The following is a 15,548-nucleotide window of genomic DNA, read 5'->3' as shown; positions in this document are numbered from 1 at the left end:
AGTATTAAGCCTCAAATGTCAGATATACATCGGATTGGTTTCTTCTTTAAATTACATATATAAAAAAAGTAAAAATATGAATGGTATTATAATGTTACACTAAAATTAAAACAATGGAAAAACCCTTAAGATAACATGTAGAAAGAAAAAAAAAAACATATCTTAAGCGTGCAGAATAACATAAGAGGACTTTGAACGATTAATTGCCGCTTACGTAATTGTGGCATCCATAACTGTAATCGCGATTAGAAATTAGATTAATTGTGCAGCCCTATAATATATTATAACTAATTCAGCACTGTCAGAATTTAACCGAAAAGCAGGTATGTGTTTAAAATTAGCTGTACATTTTCTTCCCGTTATGTTTAATGTTGTGTTAATACTTGTTTTTAAAATGACTTAAAGTTAATACATTTATCCAGCCAAGTGCAGAGAACAGCTGCCTCTTATTCTTCAATATTTGAAGTAATTAATATTAACAACATCATATACAGCAGCAGGTCAATTAGGCTGCACTTTCACTGCAAGCTATAAAGCACAAGTCCAATATTTTGACAAACACCGAATGTTTTGTAACACTCATTTATATTCACTTAAGACAAAACTGACTGAGCTTTCACTAATAACAAGACACGCATTTTAATAATCCATACACACAGCCAGATCATCACAAGGTATGAGTGTGCATCCGGAAGTAGTTAGAGTGTAGGTATTGAATTAAGTCAGACACTCTATGAAATTTTTTTAGGTGTCACTATCTTTTTATTTGAATTACTGATTTGGTGCCAAAGTCACTGTATTTATGAAACTGATGCAATATGGACAATATGTCAAGTTGTAGGATGACGATACATTTAATAGCCTTTTCAAAATAGTTTTGATAGATTTCATCAAGCTGAACATGACTTCATCTGTACACCTGATGTAAAAAAAAAAAAAAGCACATCACTAACTCCGAGAACAAAGGGCTTTCCACAAACCCAATTTCAATCCTCTTCCCCAAGGATATTAAACACTTTGAAAACAAGTGAATAGCTAAAAAGAGATACCAGAGTAGGACTATGCCAGACCTCTTTGTATATTTTATTGTTTAGACATTCAGGGAATAGTTTCAAGTCCTCTGGGCCTCAACGGTCAACATCAACAAAACCAAGTAAACAAATACACAAACAATTTTGAAAACCACAATGAATACAGTCCTCAATAAAATGCAAGGACAAACCCCTTTGCCTACAACTGGGAAAGTATGGAAGCATATGGGTAGCAAAATTCATTTAAAAATATAACATGCAGAATGACAATGCAATATGTAAAATGGCAATGTATGACTATTTAAATTTACATTTTCCCATACACATGTGCAACATTTAGTGCAAAATGAAAATTCAATTATATATATAAATTTACATTTGTCATTTTCTACACTCTACACTCTAATATGTAAATTAAAAACATTTTAATGCTTTATAAGTTGCAAAATTAAAATGAAATTGTATTACCCAAATTGATTAGATATGTTTAACATGTCCAAGCAAAAAGTGTAGCAAAATTATAATTTAAATGCCATTTTTCCTAAATGCACTTAGACCTACAGGAACAACACATTGGATTGCATTTTCATCGTGATACGTGATAATTGTAGCAAAATGCAGTGTGAATTGCAAAATGTAATGGTAGTAAAAATGGTTGCAAAAATGGTGATTTAAATGTCTTTTATTTTTCTTAAATGCACTGACACTTACACTTAAGAGCTTTGAATTGCATTTTTATTAAATACTTTGCGATCAGTGTAGACCAGTTAATGTGGATTCAAAAATGCATTCCGACCCGTCAATCATTACATCAAAGCGGGGTTCGGCAACAAGATGCACAACAGGTCAATATTCCCCATTAATAGGCCTGGCGCAATAATCAACATATCGACTTATTGTGCAATATATGTACATGACCTCAATCATTTTTGGAGACGCAGTATATCACCCATTATATTTACAGTCGTGGCCAAAAATATTGGCTGTACTTAATTAATGTCACCATGTTTTGTACATTCCACTTGTGCCTGTGTCTTTTGCGGCTTCTCGAACATAACGTGGTGTAGTCATGAGGTGCTAGTTTCAAATTTAAAAAAAGCTTCTACAAAAAAAGTTTCATCTGCAGATATGGTCTTGTTTAGGCATCTGTGCCTTTGTGCATTTTTTTAAGGTATCTAATATTTTGATACTTAATTTCCATGATGTAAATATTCTTAAAAATTAAAAAAATTGTCATTTGGAAGTGTGTAGGCCTTCTTGCATTATTATGCTGTTACTTTATGATTATATATTCAGTGGCATAAAATGGTCTTTAAAATGACAATAATATCGCTTATCACAAATATTTCTGGGGCAATATATTGCACAACAAAAAGTTGTTATCGTGACAGGCCTACCCATTAACAAAACGCTTTTCACCTGCCTCGACATCTCTCACTGTTTTACACTCCAACTGATGCACATAAGCAAACAGACAGTGCAATTCTACACTTATTTACTTGCCACCTTACACCGTGGCTACGCCAGACGCAACTGTTTTCATGTCACATCGTGCCACATCCAGTGTAGACAGCATCGCTGATTATAGTGGGTTCAGTACTGTCACTGTCGCGCTGTTCGCGTCCAGTGTTGACACGGTGTTGCCTTCCTATCTTTTAACCCATAATAGAGCACACGTCCCGTGGCACCTAAGCATCGAGCATGCCTTAAGATCCCTAGGTCTGTTTACACTCCGGTTGATGCCCGTGACCATACAGAAAACGCTGCTGCTCCTGCCCGCCCCAGTGAGATCACTTAAAGGGGTCATGACATGGGTTTTTTTATTTTATTATTATGGTCCCCTAGGTGCAATTATAGTATTACTATAGTTTTTTTAAAAAAAAACCTTTTAAAATGTAGTGAATTATGACATTTTCCCACCCTGTTTCTCATCCTTTGATTCAAACAGTCTGTTTTTGGGTTGTTTCCCCTTTAAGAGTTCAGTGTTAACGCCCACTGTTATGATTGGCTAACGACAGTGCCTATGGATCAATTATTAACACCCCCAGCCAGAACATTTGCGATTGAGCGTAACTGTTTAGTAGCGGGCGATGCATTCGAAGCGATGGCTCTTGCAATGATAAAACCTTATATGTTTGAGCACATCTGCGTGGCATTGTAATTTTCCTGTACACAGACCCACTCGCTGTCCGTCGACTGAACACTTGTGAGGCGCGCGGCGCGACAACGATACGAAATGAACGTAGTTGTCTTGTGCTGGAGGCGGTCATATGCAAATGGTTGGAACGTCACTTCGCACCGTGACGTCACTTCTTACCATGGATCCAGAACGAGCTGTATTTAGAGCTTGATTAAATAAATCGCTCGTTTATAATGGGGAGGACGTCTTAAGCTATGAAACTTGCAGGATGTTTTAATGGTACAAAGACCTCTTATATTCCAAAAGATCAAGGCAAATTTGGTTTCTCATTTCATGACCCCTTTAATATTAAAAATCATGGGCATCAATCCGGTGGCTTATTATTATTATTATAGATGCTCTGGGACACACAATCCATTATAGGAGAAGAATAAAGTATGGTAACTTAGTAAAATTTTGTTAATGAGCATCAATCAGAGTGTAAACCTGTGAGAGATGTTGAGGCAGGTGAAAAGCGTTTGGATAATGGGGAATATTGACCTGTTGTGCGTCTTGTTGCCAAGTCCCACCTTGATATAATGATTAACAGGTTGGGGGCGTGATCAGCTTGGAATGCATTTTCAAATCCACATTGACTTAAACTACATCATCACAGGGTATTTAATGAAAATGTAATTAAAAAATTTTAAGTGTAAGTGTCAATCCATTTAAGAATAATAAAAGACATTTAAATCACCATTTTGCTACCCTTTGGCTCAGAATGCATTTTGAAATTCACACTGCATTTTGCTACAGTTATCACGTGGTATCACGATGAAAATCCAATCCCATGTGTCCTATCCCTAAGTCTAAATGCATTTAGGAAAAATGGCATTTAAATGATAATTTTGCTACAGTTTTTGCTTGGACATGTTAAACATATCTAATCAATTTGGGTAATACAAATTCATTTTAATTTTGCAACTTATAAAGCATTAAAATGTTTTTTAATTTACATATAAAAACTAGTGTAGAAAACGGCAAATGTAAATTATATAACTGAATTTTCATTTTCATTTTCATTTTGCACTAAATGTTGCACGTGTATGGGAAAATGTAAATTTAAATACATAAATACATTGCCACTTTACATATTGCATTGTGATTTTGCATATTACATTTCAAAATGAATTTTGCTACCCATATGCTTCCATAGAAAAACGTCTCTCACAAGCATTCAATTCGGTTATCTCCATTTAATTTGCCCATAAACCGAGGCAAACAACCAGTCAAGATTAAAAAAACAAATACATTATTCATTTGTTGACAGCAGCTCAAACACTGACATTAAAAATGCTACCAATGAAAACAGACAAACAAAAATACCCACAACAGAGGGCGAGTGTTTTAAATGTAAATGCACTGGATCCACAATGAGTTAGCCCATGCTTCACTTGGCCTCTAGCAATTACCACATCTCAAGCCAAACACACACACTGTGCTTTTAAGATGTTTACAATAAACAAACAGAATAATTATAGTCACATTTACGGATTCGTATAAATAATACATACTGGGATTCACAGCAACTGTAAAAACAAAAATGGAGATTGCATTTTAATTAAGTCTGTGAAACACAAACAAACACAAATTTCCAGTAAAGAAGTCTGTGTACAGACTCATATAAACATACTGCTGGACTGAGATACTGCAACTATGAGAGAACAATAATAGCCGACTGTTGTACTCACAGGTTTTCCCATACAGTGTGTGTGCGCATGCATGTAGAGAGGTTGATCATGACACTAAATCCGGAAAATTGAAGAAATAGTTCACCCAAAAAAGTAAAATTCAGACATTATTTACTTTTATAACCTTCTCTTTGATGGAACATAAAAGGACAGTGGTGGGTAGTAACTGATAACATGTAATCTGGATTATGTTATCAGGTTCCAAAAGTGATGTACTTGTAATTAGAGTTTATTACATTTTACAATGCTCATTATGAGATTACAGTTAATTTTTCATGGATTATATGATTACATATTCACACAATGGCAGTAAATTATAATTTACTGATTCCCCCTAATTCTTCATTTTTATCAACTCATCAACAAACAACTTATCAACAAACCCACTGTAGTTCTTACATTAAACTAGGGATGCACCGATCATGATTTTTCATGGCCGATTCCGATACCGATTTTTCACAAGCAAACTGGCCGATTCTGATACCGATTTCCGTTTTTTTTTTCTTTAAGAAAGAAGGAAAGTATACATAAACAAGATGTTTATTTGGTATTTAATAGGCCAAACTGGCTTTTGGCTATTGAAAACAATAACTGTAACCATCTGAAATTAACGGCAGTGAGTAGCCTACATTCAATACAAACATAGATGGCACAGACATCAGCATTTAGCTTTTGTTTTTGAATTGGGTTGAAACTACATAGAACTGGCCTTAAGTGAAAACATTAACTGTAACCATGTGAAATTAAAGGCAACAACTGCATAGTTCTTCAATCCAAATTACACAATCAACACACATTTAGTAAGATGTTTCGTAATCAGCATTAAGTATTTGTTTTAGTTTTTAAATTGGTTTTAAATAAAAAAAAGTATTTACCAAGTATGCTATATAAATAAATTATTCCAAAATGTTCAAATCAAATAATGTTGGTGCGAATAAAACAAAGATGAAAAGTGTTTCATTCGTCCAATAAAAAAAAAATAAAAAAAGAAAAGGGTAATGATTCACATCTGTATTTTTTTACTTGAGCCAATGAAAAATAAATAACTATTGTCTCAAGTAAAAAAATATAGATGTGAATCATTACCCTAACATTTTTTAATTGGATGAATGAAACACTTTTTTTCAGTGTGCCACACCAGGTAATTTTTTAAATCAAATTAAGTCGATGTAATTTTAAGGTAAAATAAAAATAATCATCCTATACAGAATTGACGTTTACTTCTGGGTTTTCAGACGTGTATGCAAGTTCTACTTTACAAAAAAAAAACAAAAAAAAAAAACATTTCAGTTTTGTCAGTTTAATCCATTTAGTTTCTCATCCAACACGCGAGAAGTTGAGCTGAACATCCCTTCACTATCTAGTACGCTTGTGCAGGGCAGGACAGGTACAGTACGCTCGCGCAGCTTCAGTGCGCGCTGGAAAGGGGCTCTTATTTGTGCACCATTACACCAACGTCTGTTCGCTTCCTGCTATCTGTGCCTCAGACATGTAACTCTGCACTTCCAGTGCCGAACGGCTGCCCGTGTTCTGCGCACAGATTCTGAAATACTTCCACACAAATGACATGATAGCGAACGATTACAATGTAGTCTGTGCACGCGGGCGCACTTCCGGAAAAATCGGCCGAAAAAAGACGAAAAACCGGCCGATTGTCGATTGCGTATTTTAAGCAAAAACCGTTCGGTTCCGATTTAAGGCCGGTTAACCGGTGAATCCCTACATTAAACCCACTTTGGGAAACCCCAGTGTAAAGTGTAATATTAAAGCATTAGTTCATTTTAAAATGAAAATTTCCTGATAATTTACTCACCCCCACGTCACCCAAGATGTTTACGTCTTTCTTTCTTCAGTCGAAAAGAAATTAAGGTTTTTGATGAAAACATTCCAGGATTATTCTCCTTATAGTGGACTTCAAAGGCTACCAAACGGTTCAAGGTCAAAATGACAGTTTCAGTGCAGCTTCAAAGGCTTTACACAATACCAACACATTACATAAAATGTAATGCAAGAACTGGAAAACTAAAACCCTACAAATAATTTCAATACTTATAAAATCTAAATATTATTTATGGTGATATATTTTGCTTAATCATAACTATTTATCTATTTTAGAATGTATCTTTAATTACATGTTGTCATAAGAACAACCAGTATGATTTTGCCTCATGAAAAACACAAAACCCAGTAGGCCCTAGAAGCTCTTGGTTCAGTTAGAGTCAAACATGACTAAAATTAATGACTTGCGGTTCAGTAAGCGAACCAGATTAATTCAGTAACTGCAGCAACTGATTCATGCGTGCTTTCCTGGTTGGCCGTGTGCTGCATGCAACAAAAAGGGTGTTCATTTTTATTGTTTATTGTTGTTATTGTAATATTTCATATTGACAACTCAGCTGAAATATGATTTCTTCTGTCATGGTACTTTGGATTCAATGGTGGCCCGCTGCCAGCCTTGCAAAGTGGTGCAGGAAACACAGTGTTACCTCTTCATCAGCAGAAGAATACACCTCTAAGAAGCTAAGAGGCAGCCTATATGCTGTATACATGCCGCATGCCTATACTGTATACATAACCACAGGGAAAGATTTTACATAAAAATAATTTATTGAAGAAAAAGCAACAGTATATTTTACAAATTAACACCAACTGATATTCAGAAGTACTACACTTAAAAAAACAGCCTAAAAACAAATTAAACATTTGCTTGTGAAAAAGCTCCTAAAGGCAAACTACTATGCCTTCGAGTCACAACACAGTATAAACATTTTAAATGTCAAAGTCTGAGAAGAACATAAGCATGCCAGCAAATTAATGTAAATATTCTCTCTCGGGGGCACAGTAAGCACTGATGAGTGTTGTCTCCATGACAACAGACAAGTCCAAACATTGTTTTGTTGTTGTTATTGTTCTTGCCAGTCTGTCAGAGAACCAACACCCCATGAGTGAGTACATGTCAACAAGCGATCGCTTCTGAAAACACACGCCATAAATCAACAGGCTTCAGCAGCCCCAAAACAAATAGAGCCCGTTGTTATTCCCCTTCAATACCTTGAACAATTTTGGTGTGGTTCCCTGCCCAAAGTAAAAATAACATTCTTTCCTGCATTGTGCATCTGGGTAAATATAAATTGCAAAGGCAAGGGGAAAAAAAAAAAAACAAGAGGAGAAAAAGGCTCAGTTCTGTGAACACTGCCTTTAAAAAGACAAAGAGAAGTAATTCAGGGAATAAAATTACAGCTCAAAGCCAGTGAGTCACAGAAATATAAGGTTCCAGTGACCATTCAAAGCTTTCAGCCCTTTGTCAGATTGGATACCACGGACCCTAGTGGTCAGTCACTTCATTAATCACTCCCTCTTAAGATCAAAAACAGAGTCTGGAACAATTCTGAAACACTTCTACAATGTCAGCAACAAATGATACAAAAAAACAAAACAATTCCTCAATTAAGAATGAATCTTCAACAAATGAACAACTCAGTGCATTTTAAATTTATGATCTCTAAGTTAAAGCATAAAAAAAATTACAGCAATTTACGAAAATATGCAATAAAAGTTTTAAATAGAAGCACAGTGGGGAAAACAGAAAATGTGTATTAATTTAATAAACTGCATGAAAAACACTCATAAAACTCAAACAGACATCCAATACCTGAACAAACTAAAGCAAACATTATATCTTTTGCCCTTTCCATCTCAGTACTCACAGACCTTGATAACTCCATGGGCGGCGGGAACAGAGAGCTGCGCAGAATGTTTGAAGACTAGAGAGAACACTAGTATACTCCTACTGATCTTTCAACTACCCAACCCCGATGACCAACCCACCCGCTCTCTCTAGGATCCTTAACCTAATGTAACCATCCAGTCAGTCACATGGCTGAAGCTAGTAACCCCACCCCTTGCACTTGCCATAGTGGCATGTTGATTTGAACTACTGACTATCTGAACCCTCGTTTCACCACTTGCATGCACATTCACACGAGACGCACGTACAAAGCATTCAATTCATGATGAATAAATAAAGGCAGCTGTGCACTGGGTAGCATATATTGTGTTTGTTTGCAGCTAAAGCTCTACAGCTGTCTATTTCTCTAAAGTAATATAGCCTTATCTGTTAACTGACATGACAGAAAATACTTTTACAATAGGCTACACACAATAAAAGTGAACTTGTAATCTTCCATCGTAACAATGTGTAATAATAAAACACCCTGATTGCCCCATCTCTTTATGATCTGTTGAAGGCAGCATAAACAAGTCGGTTTGTGTAATAGTGTAAACAACATGGTTCTCTGGAGGTGTATGTGTGTGCTGTGGGTGGAGGAGGGTACGGCTCTACCTGTGCGTCTGCCTCTTTTTCTTTGCTCTTGGGGGACTTCTCACCACTCGGTTGCTGCTGCTGCTGATGTTGTTGTTGTTGAGCAACTTGTAGTGCCTGAAGATGCCAAAAAAACAATTTTCTGACTGGCTTCTGAGCTGCTCTGCTCTCCCAGGACTATTCACATTGTTTTCAGGAACACAGATGCAAAGGCAACATATTTCGTAATCAAGATTGGTAGATAAAGTGAAAGTTTTTTTTTTTTGTGAAACTGTTAAAACGACAAAAAAAAAAAAAAAAAAAAAAAACACCAAAAATGGAAATTGTCATTATTTACTGACTCTCTTGTCAATCCAAACCTGCATTACTTTCTTTTTCTTTAAAAACACAACAGAACATTTTTCCACTAATGCCTTTTCATCAATGTTTAAATGAATGCTTTTGTTCAGTAAAGATACATTAAACGGTTTAAAGTGACAGTAAAGATGCTTAAAGAAAGATTTAATTTAACATAAATGCTGTTGGTTTTTTTTTTATTATTATTTTGATTCAAAGAATCCTATAAAAAAAAGTATAACCGCAAAAAAAATTAGAAGCAGCTGTTTTTAACACTGATAACAATAAGAAATGTTTGAGCAGCAAATCAGCATATTAAAATAATTTCTCAAGGATCATGTGACACTGATGACTGATGTTAAAAATTCACCATTAACATCATAAGAATAAATGACATTTTAAAAATATATAAATACACTATATAATTATTTTACTGCATTTTGATCAAATAAATCAAAATGCAAACAGCTTTGCCCCCCCCCCAAAAAACAAAAAAACTTTGGATTTTTTAGGTTAACTATCCCTTTAAGAACAACTCCACTGGATATATCCAAGCAAATGACGCTATGGGATTGATTTGGGTTTGATAAAAATGATCACAGCCATAAGTCTCCTGACAAGTCCTCACAGAACAAATGAAGTGATGATTGTGCAACATTTTTGTTTTAATAATAACCTGTGAAAATCCTGCTTTGATAGTCCCACACTGCCAGTGCATAAAGTGCAGAGGATTCAACCTTTGGCTCTATTAACAGCCGCAGTCCCTTGGTGATTGGATCCTGTCACACATTCCTCTGAAGACTATCACATGGTAACATTTGAAAAAAACATTAGCATAAGTCTTTGCATGAGACAATCTAAACCTGCTCTTTATTTAAACCAGAACATTATACACCTTCTGAAATGGAAAAAACAGTTGTCAGGAGGAAACAGCCACAAAGTAAATACCCCAGCTGTGCCAAAGCAATGAGAGGTCTCCAAAAGTTGTTAAAAGGACGCCTCTCTCACTCTCTGTTGCTTTTGTCTTATTTTCCATTGTGAGGCCCTCCAGATAGAAATCAAGGAAAGAGAAATGCAAATAGTGCAAGCGAACAATATCCACAGCGGTGGGACCAACCTCTCGGATCTGACCTCTTACACCTCTGAAGGGTCACACATCTGGCCCGTGGAACTCCCCTTTTTTAAAAGGAGGGTGGAGAGATGAGCAAACGGATATGGGAGACTTAAATAGAGAAGCGTGAACAGAAAAGGGAAAGCAGACAGATCATGACACAGTGCTCCTTGGGAGATGAAAACAACATGGGAAAGCATTTACAGGAGCGTTTTAGAGACTTCTCTCATTGTTTTAATACAGGACGGTGCCCTGAACCCACAGCTGTCTGGCCGATATTCCAGAGGTGATATCACACATCTGGAATCTGAACATGGGGCATCGGAGCAATGTGTGGGTCTCTCTCAACATCAATCTGCAGTACTTAGTCACTGCTGTCACAATTTTAGCATGTGCGTTCATTTTATGCACACACATATGCTGATAAAAGCATGCATAAAGATTTTTAGTGACAACAGGACTATTTCTGAGAAAAAGAACACACATCAATGATTTAAATGAAGACGGGTGTGTCATACAATTGCTCAATTTTTCTAATAAGCAACAAGGCTATTGTGTAATAAATGCTGACATACCAATAAAAGCTTCATACTTTGAGAATGCATTTCCTGGAACATTTTCAACACGTCAGTCTCATGTACTGGCACAGATTTCACAATTTCCGATTTAACTGCAATTTTGCTTCAATTCGATATGAACCTCTCTGTGAGTTGACGCATGCAAAAATAAAACAAACTGTCATTTTCTCACACACATGTTGTTCTGAACCTATATGACTTCCTTTTAAACACTACTTATACTATTTTCTCATTCCACTGAACTACATAAATCAACATTAGAGCAAATTTACCATTACAGCTTTATACAATATTTGACATATTTGATGAGCTGCATGTGTGCACAATGATAACTAAATGAAATCTGTTCATATAAAGTCTCTACAAAAGACTTGGATTACACTGCATGATACATATGGATGACTTTTAAGATGCCCTTTTGGTTACACAGACTTTCAATGAAGGAACAAAAAAAAAAAAAAAAAATTAAGATTTTTAAAAATATCTTCATTTGCATTCCCAAGATGGGTTTGGAATGACAGGAGGGTGAGTAAATTAGGACGATTTCCATTTTTAGATGAACTAACATACAAAAAACATATTACACAACAGCAGGAGATGACAGTACATCAATTCTTTTTAACTCTGTTCAGCTGGATTCGTGGTATGAATCACACATTAAAAGTGGAGGGTCACATGTTCATGTCCCATATAATTACTAATGCAAAATTATTTAACATTAGGATTATTATTAAACAAATCAAGTATGAATTGGTTACATTTCATTTTGATGAACCTGTAACTGTACAGGGCTGTAGATCCATTGCCACTAATGGTCGCTACAATCAATGGAAATGCAGATTTCAATGCAGACAAGAAACCATCAGCTAACATATTTTAAGTTAGTTAAGGTTCTTACCTGTGTTTGAAGTGTCTGGGCTGTGGCTGACGGGGATGAAGATGTTTCTCTGGTTACACTCTTCTCGCTCTCTGAGCTCTGACCTTCCTGCCCAGCTGGACTGCTATTGGTTGTTTGATCGGTCTTGGACTCCTGCATGTCGATATGACAACCTGAAATACAGGAGGGGGAAAAATAAGGCGGCTGCCAGCAAAACAAATTACTTTTGACACAGAAGTGCATGCTTTAGAAAGCCTTTTCTTTTCTTTTCTTTTCTTCCTCCCCCCACATAAGCCCACAGAATAGATCATGACAAATCATGCGTGCCAGCAGAGTTGACATCACAACACAAACATTTGTGTTTGTACTGTTCACAAATATGATGGCCGCATTATAAACAAACAGTTCTGAGAATAAAGCATTTGATGCCAACCGGCATGTTAATGCCAATAACAGACAATCACTCTCTAAAGACAAATCTTATATAAGACAAATCAAAACTTTTCTTTATGCGCCTTGTCTTTGTAAGGGGCCTTTTGATATCAGATAAATATCTGTTTTTCTCTTGAACAATCAATATCCTGCATCTTCCTTTCTTAAATTCGACAAACATCTGTGTGAAACAGCCTGATCACATCAGAGTGTTTACAAAAAACTGACACGAACAAAGACAACATTCCTCACAGCCTGATACAATCAGCAAAGAGAAAGGCCAGAGTTCTAACTGTACTTCACTTTCAGTATCAGATCTGTTGATGCAGGTTAATTATTAGAATGTTAATTTAATGCATTAATTATTGCAATTAATTATGAATACGTAATTAATCGCGCATCCTGATTCGCACTGCAAATTCCGTGAGGGATTTTTCTACGTCAGATCAAGTACACGTCATGGTTTTACACCTTAAAAACTTAAGGCTCATGGCGTGGGACCCTGAAAAAACAACAAGACATGATGCAGCGGCCAAATACGCCTGTTTAGGAGTCTACAAAAAAAAATGATTGCAGATGGAACACAAGAACACATTACACTCAAAAAAAAAAAATGCTGGGTTGTTTTTCAACCCAAATGCTGGGTTGAGACCGCTGGGTAGAAAAGTGGTCTTCAGCATAACCCAGTGGCGCTGGGTTGGGAACGCTGACATGAAAGAGCACGCACGTCACGTTAACATCGGACGACAACAGTGCGAGAAGCCGCCATTTTCTCAGCGTGAAAGAAGCAAGAAGTGAGTGAAAGACATTATGGTAAGTAAAGATTCAAAATGTAAAGTTTTCATTCATTGAAAAATACGCGGACACGGTTTTTGCCTCAGAAATGGAGGTCTTAACGCCCTCTTTTACTGAACGGAAGAGGTACTTTTAATATAACGTCCTTGAGTGTCTTATGTCATAGTTACATAAGATTTTACAATATTTGCACTTTTTGAGGTGTTAATAGATGGTTATGGTTACGGTTATATTCATGTTAATTTGTTATCTTATTTTTCGAGGTTAAACTGAATGTATGTTAGTTTTCTAAAGGAAACGGCGTTAGGTAATAAAGACTAGCATAATTATTTTGAGGCTGTTGAAGTGGTATTGTTAAAAAAAATTTAAATTAATGTTTTGCATGTAATATTTCAGACTTGTTGAGCTTGTGTCTTCATTGTGCCCGCGCCGGGAGTTAACTAACGTTACACAGAAGCCTGCTTTTGTGAAGAGGAGGTGGTTTTCTCAGCTTCTTCAGAAGAGAGGGAAAGATGGTTTAAAGAATGTTTGTTTTTTGTTTTTGTAGATGTTGAAAGCCTGAGACATATGAGAGCATCATTATTTTGAGATTTATGCAAGTTATTTTTAGAAAATAATTTTTTCTGTTGTCTCATGCCTGTTTACTTCACATTTTGATGCACCAACAGTGTGATTATGTGCTCATATTTTATGAAAACCATTGATATTTTATGAAAACCACTGTGTTTTTCATTGCAGAACTCAAACCAACTTTGGAGTTGTCTGATTTGGAGAGTCATCATTCTTAGTCCTCCTTTCTTAAAGGAATAGTTCACACAAAAAATCTTTTACTTGCCCTCATGTCATTCCAAACCTAAGACTTTTGTCTGTCTTTACAACAGAAATGAATATATTTTTAATTTTCTCATAATTTTTTGTTAATCCATTGAGAGTCTAGATAATTGGTATTTTCAAGTAGTAAAAGATGTAATAGTATGTAAAGAACTTAACTAATTGTACAATTATTGTATAATAGTGTTTTTGTATATTTTTATACAATATATAAAATTTACCAAAAAAAGTCAAATTTGATCTTAAAAGTTATATTCAACAAATGTTCAGTGCTTTATTTATAAACTCTGTAGCTGTTAATGCCATACTTTTCCACATTTCTTCTTACATGCATATTACTTTTTGACTGTTTTCTCTTGTTTTTAATAAATATTAACCTTTTGATAGTTATTATTTGTGTGTAAAAGTGATTTTAAAATGAACAAGATTTGTAGGTTCAATGCCTAGCTCGATTTGGGTTCATTTTAGCCTAGCAATGTAGTAATTTTAAACCATAAAAAAAGCAACCCAGCATGCTGGGTTAAACATAATAACTCAACTGAACTTAAAATAACCCAGCACTGGGTTCGTCCCTTTTTGACCCAGCGCTGGGTTGCCAAAATAATCCAAATTGGATTGTTTTCAACCCAGCAGTTTTTAGAGTGTATAACACGAACGCTGTAAAATTATTAATTGCAATTAATCAGATTCAAAATAAGTTTATGTTTAAATATTATGTGTGTGTACTGTGCATATTTATTATGTATAAATACAAACATGTATATATTAAAAAATATGGGTATATATTTATATATAATATATAAATATAAATATTTTATATATAAATCTAACATATTTTCTATTATGTGTATTTATACATAAATATACACAGTACACACACATTTAGTATGTAAACAAACTTAGTTTGAAGGTGATTAATCGCGATTAATCATTTTTCAGCCCTACATAACACAAAACAATATAGTTACGATATTATCAATATAGCATTCTAAATGTGCTTTTTGTCTTTGAATAATGTCTTTTGAGTGCTTTCTCAGCAAACACTGATATACAACACAGAAAACAAAAAGTTGAAGCATGCCTGTTTCAGAAGGCACAATTGTAAGAGGCAGGTTCTTATGAATATCAGTATAACCTGTCTTCCTGCCTTCCACGAAGCTTAAAATAAACCATTTAAGACAATGCAGCTGCGTGGGCTATGTGTACAGTTGAAAAACGATGACCTCACGATGGCAAGAAACCACTTGTTTAAAGATGAACTGGTCATACGAAAACTCAAGAGCCATATAAGAATATAGATCTTAACTTAAGAAAACTAATTTTTAAGCCCTATACACTTAATAAAGCTATCTGTTGTCTGGCTGAA

General features: G+C 35.3%; 1 protein-coding gene across 5 annotated transcripts in view; it reads right to left on the bottom strand.

Moving 5' to 3' along the window:
• The window catches only part of foxp1a (forkhead box P1a), a 49,390-nt gene that overhangs the window by 17,306 nt on the left and 16,536 nt on the right, over positions 1 to 15,548 (bottom strand). For 2 of the 5 annotated variants that reach the window (XM_042751212.1, XM_042751211.1), the window contains exons 2-3: positions 12,146 to 12,297; positions 9,244 to 9,339 (exon numbers count right to left, since the gene is read on the bottom strand). In XM_042751212.1, the coding sequence (XP_042607146.1) occupies positions 9,244 to 9,339; positions 12,146 to 12,283 (234 nt within the window). In that variant the 5' untranslated portion in view covers positions 12,284 to 12,297. Of the gene's footprint in view, positions 1 to 8,612; positions 8,768 to 9,243; positions 9,340 to 10,234; positions 10,360 to 12,145; positions 12,298 to 15,548 lie in introns of those variants that run through there. The other 3 variants (XM_042751213.1, XM_042751214.1, XM_042751215.1) reach the window with 3 other exon arrangements.

This window comes from Cyprinus carpio, chromosome B23 (genome assembly GCF_018340385.1).
Source record: "Cyprinus carpio isolate SPL01 chromosome B23, ASM1834038v1, whole genome shotgun sequence".
NCBI classification, from domain to species: domain Eukaryota; kingdom Metazoa; phylum Chordata; class Actinopteri; order Cypriniformes; family Cyprinidae; genus Cyprinus; species Cyprinus carpio.
Note: the sequence above shows the minus strand (reverse complement) of the source record. Positions and strands in the feature narration are given on the sequence as shown.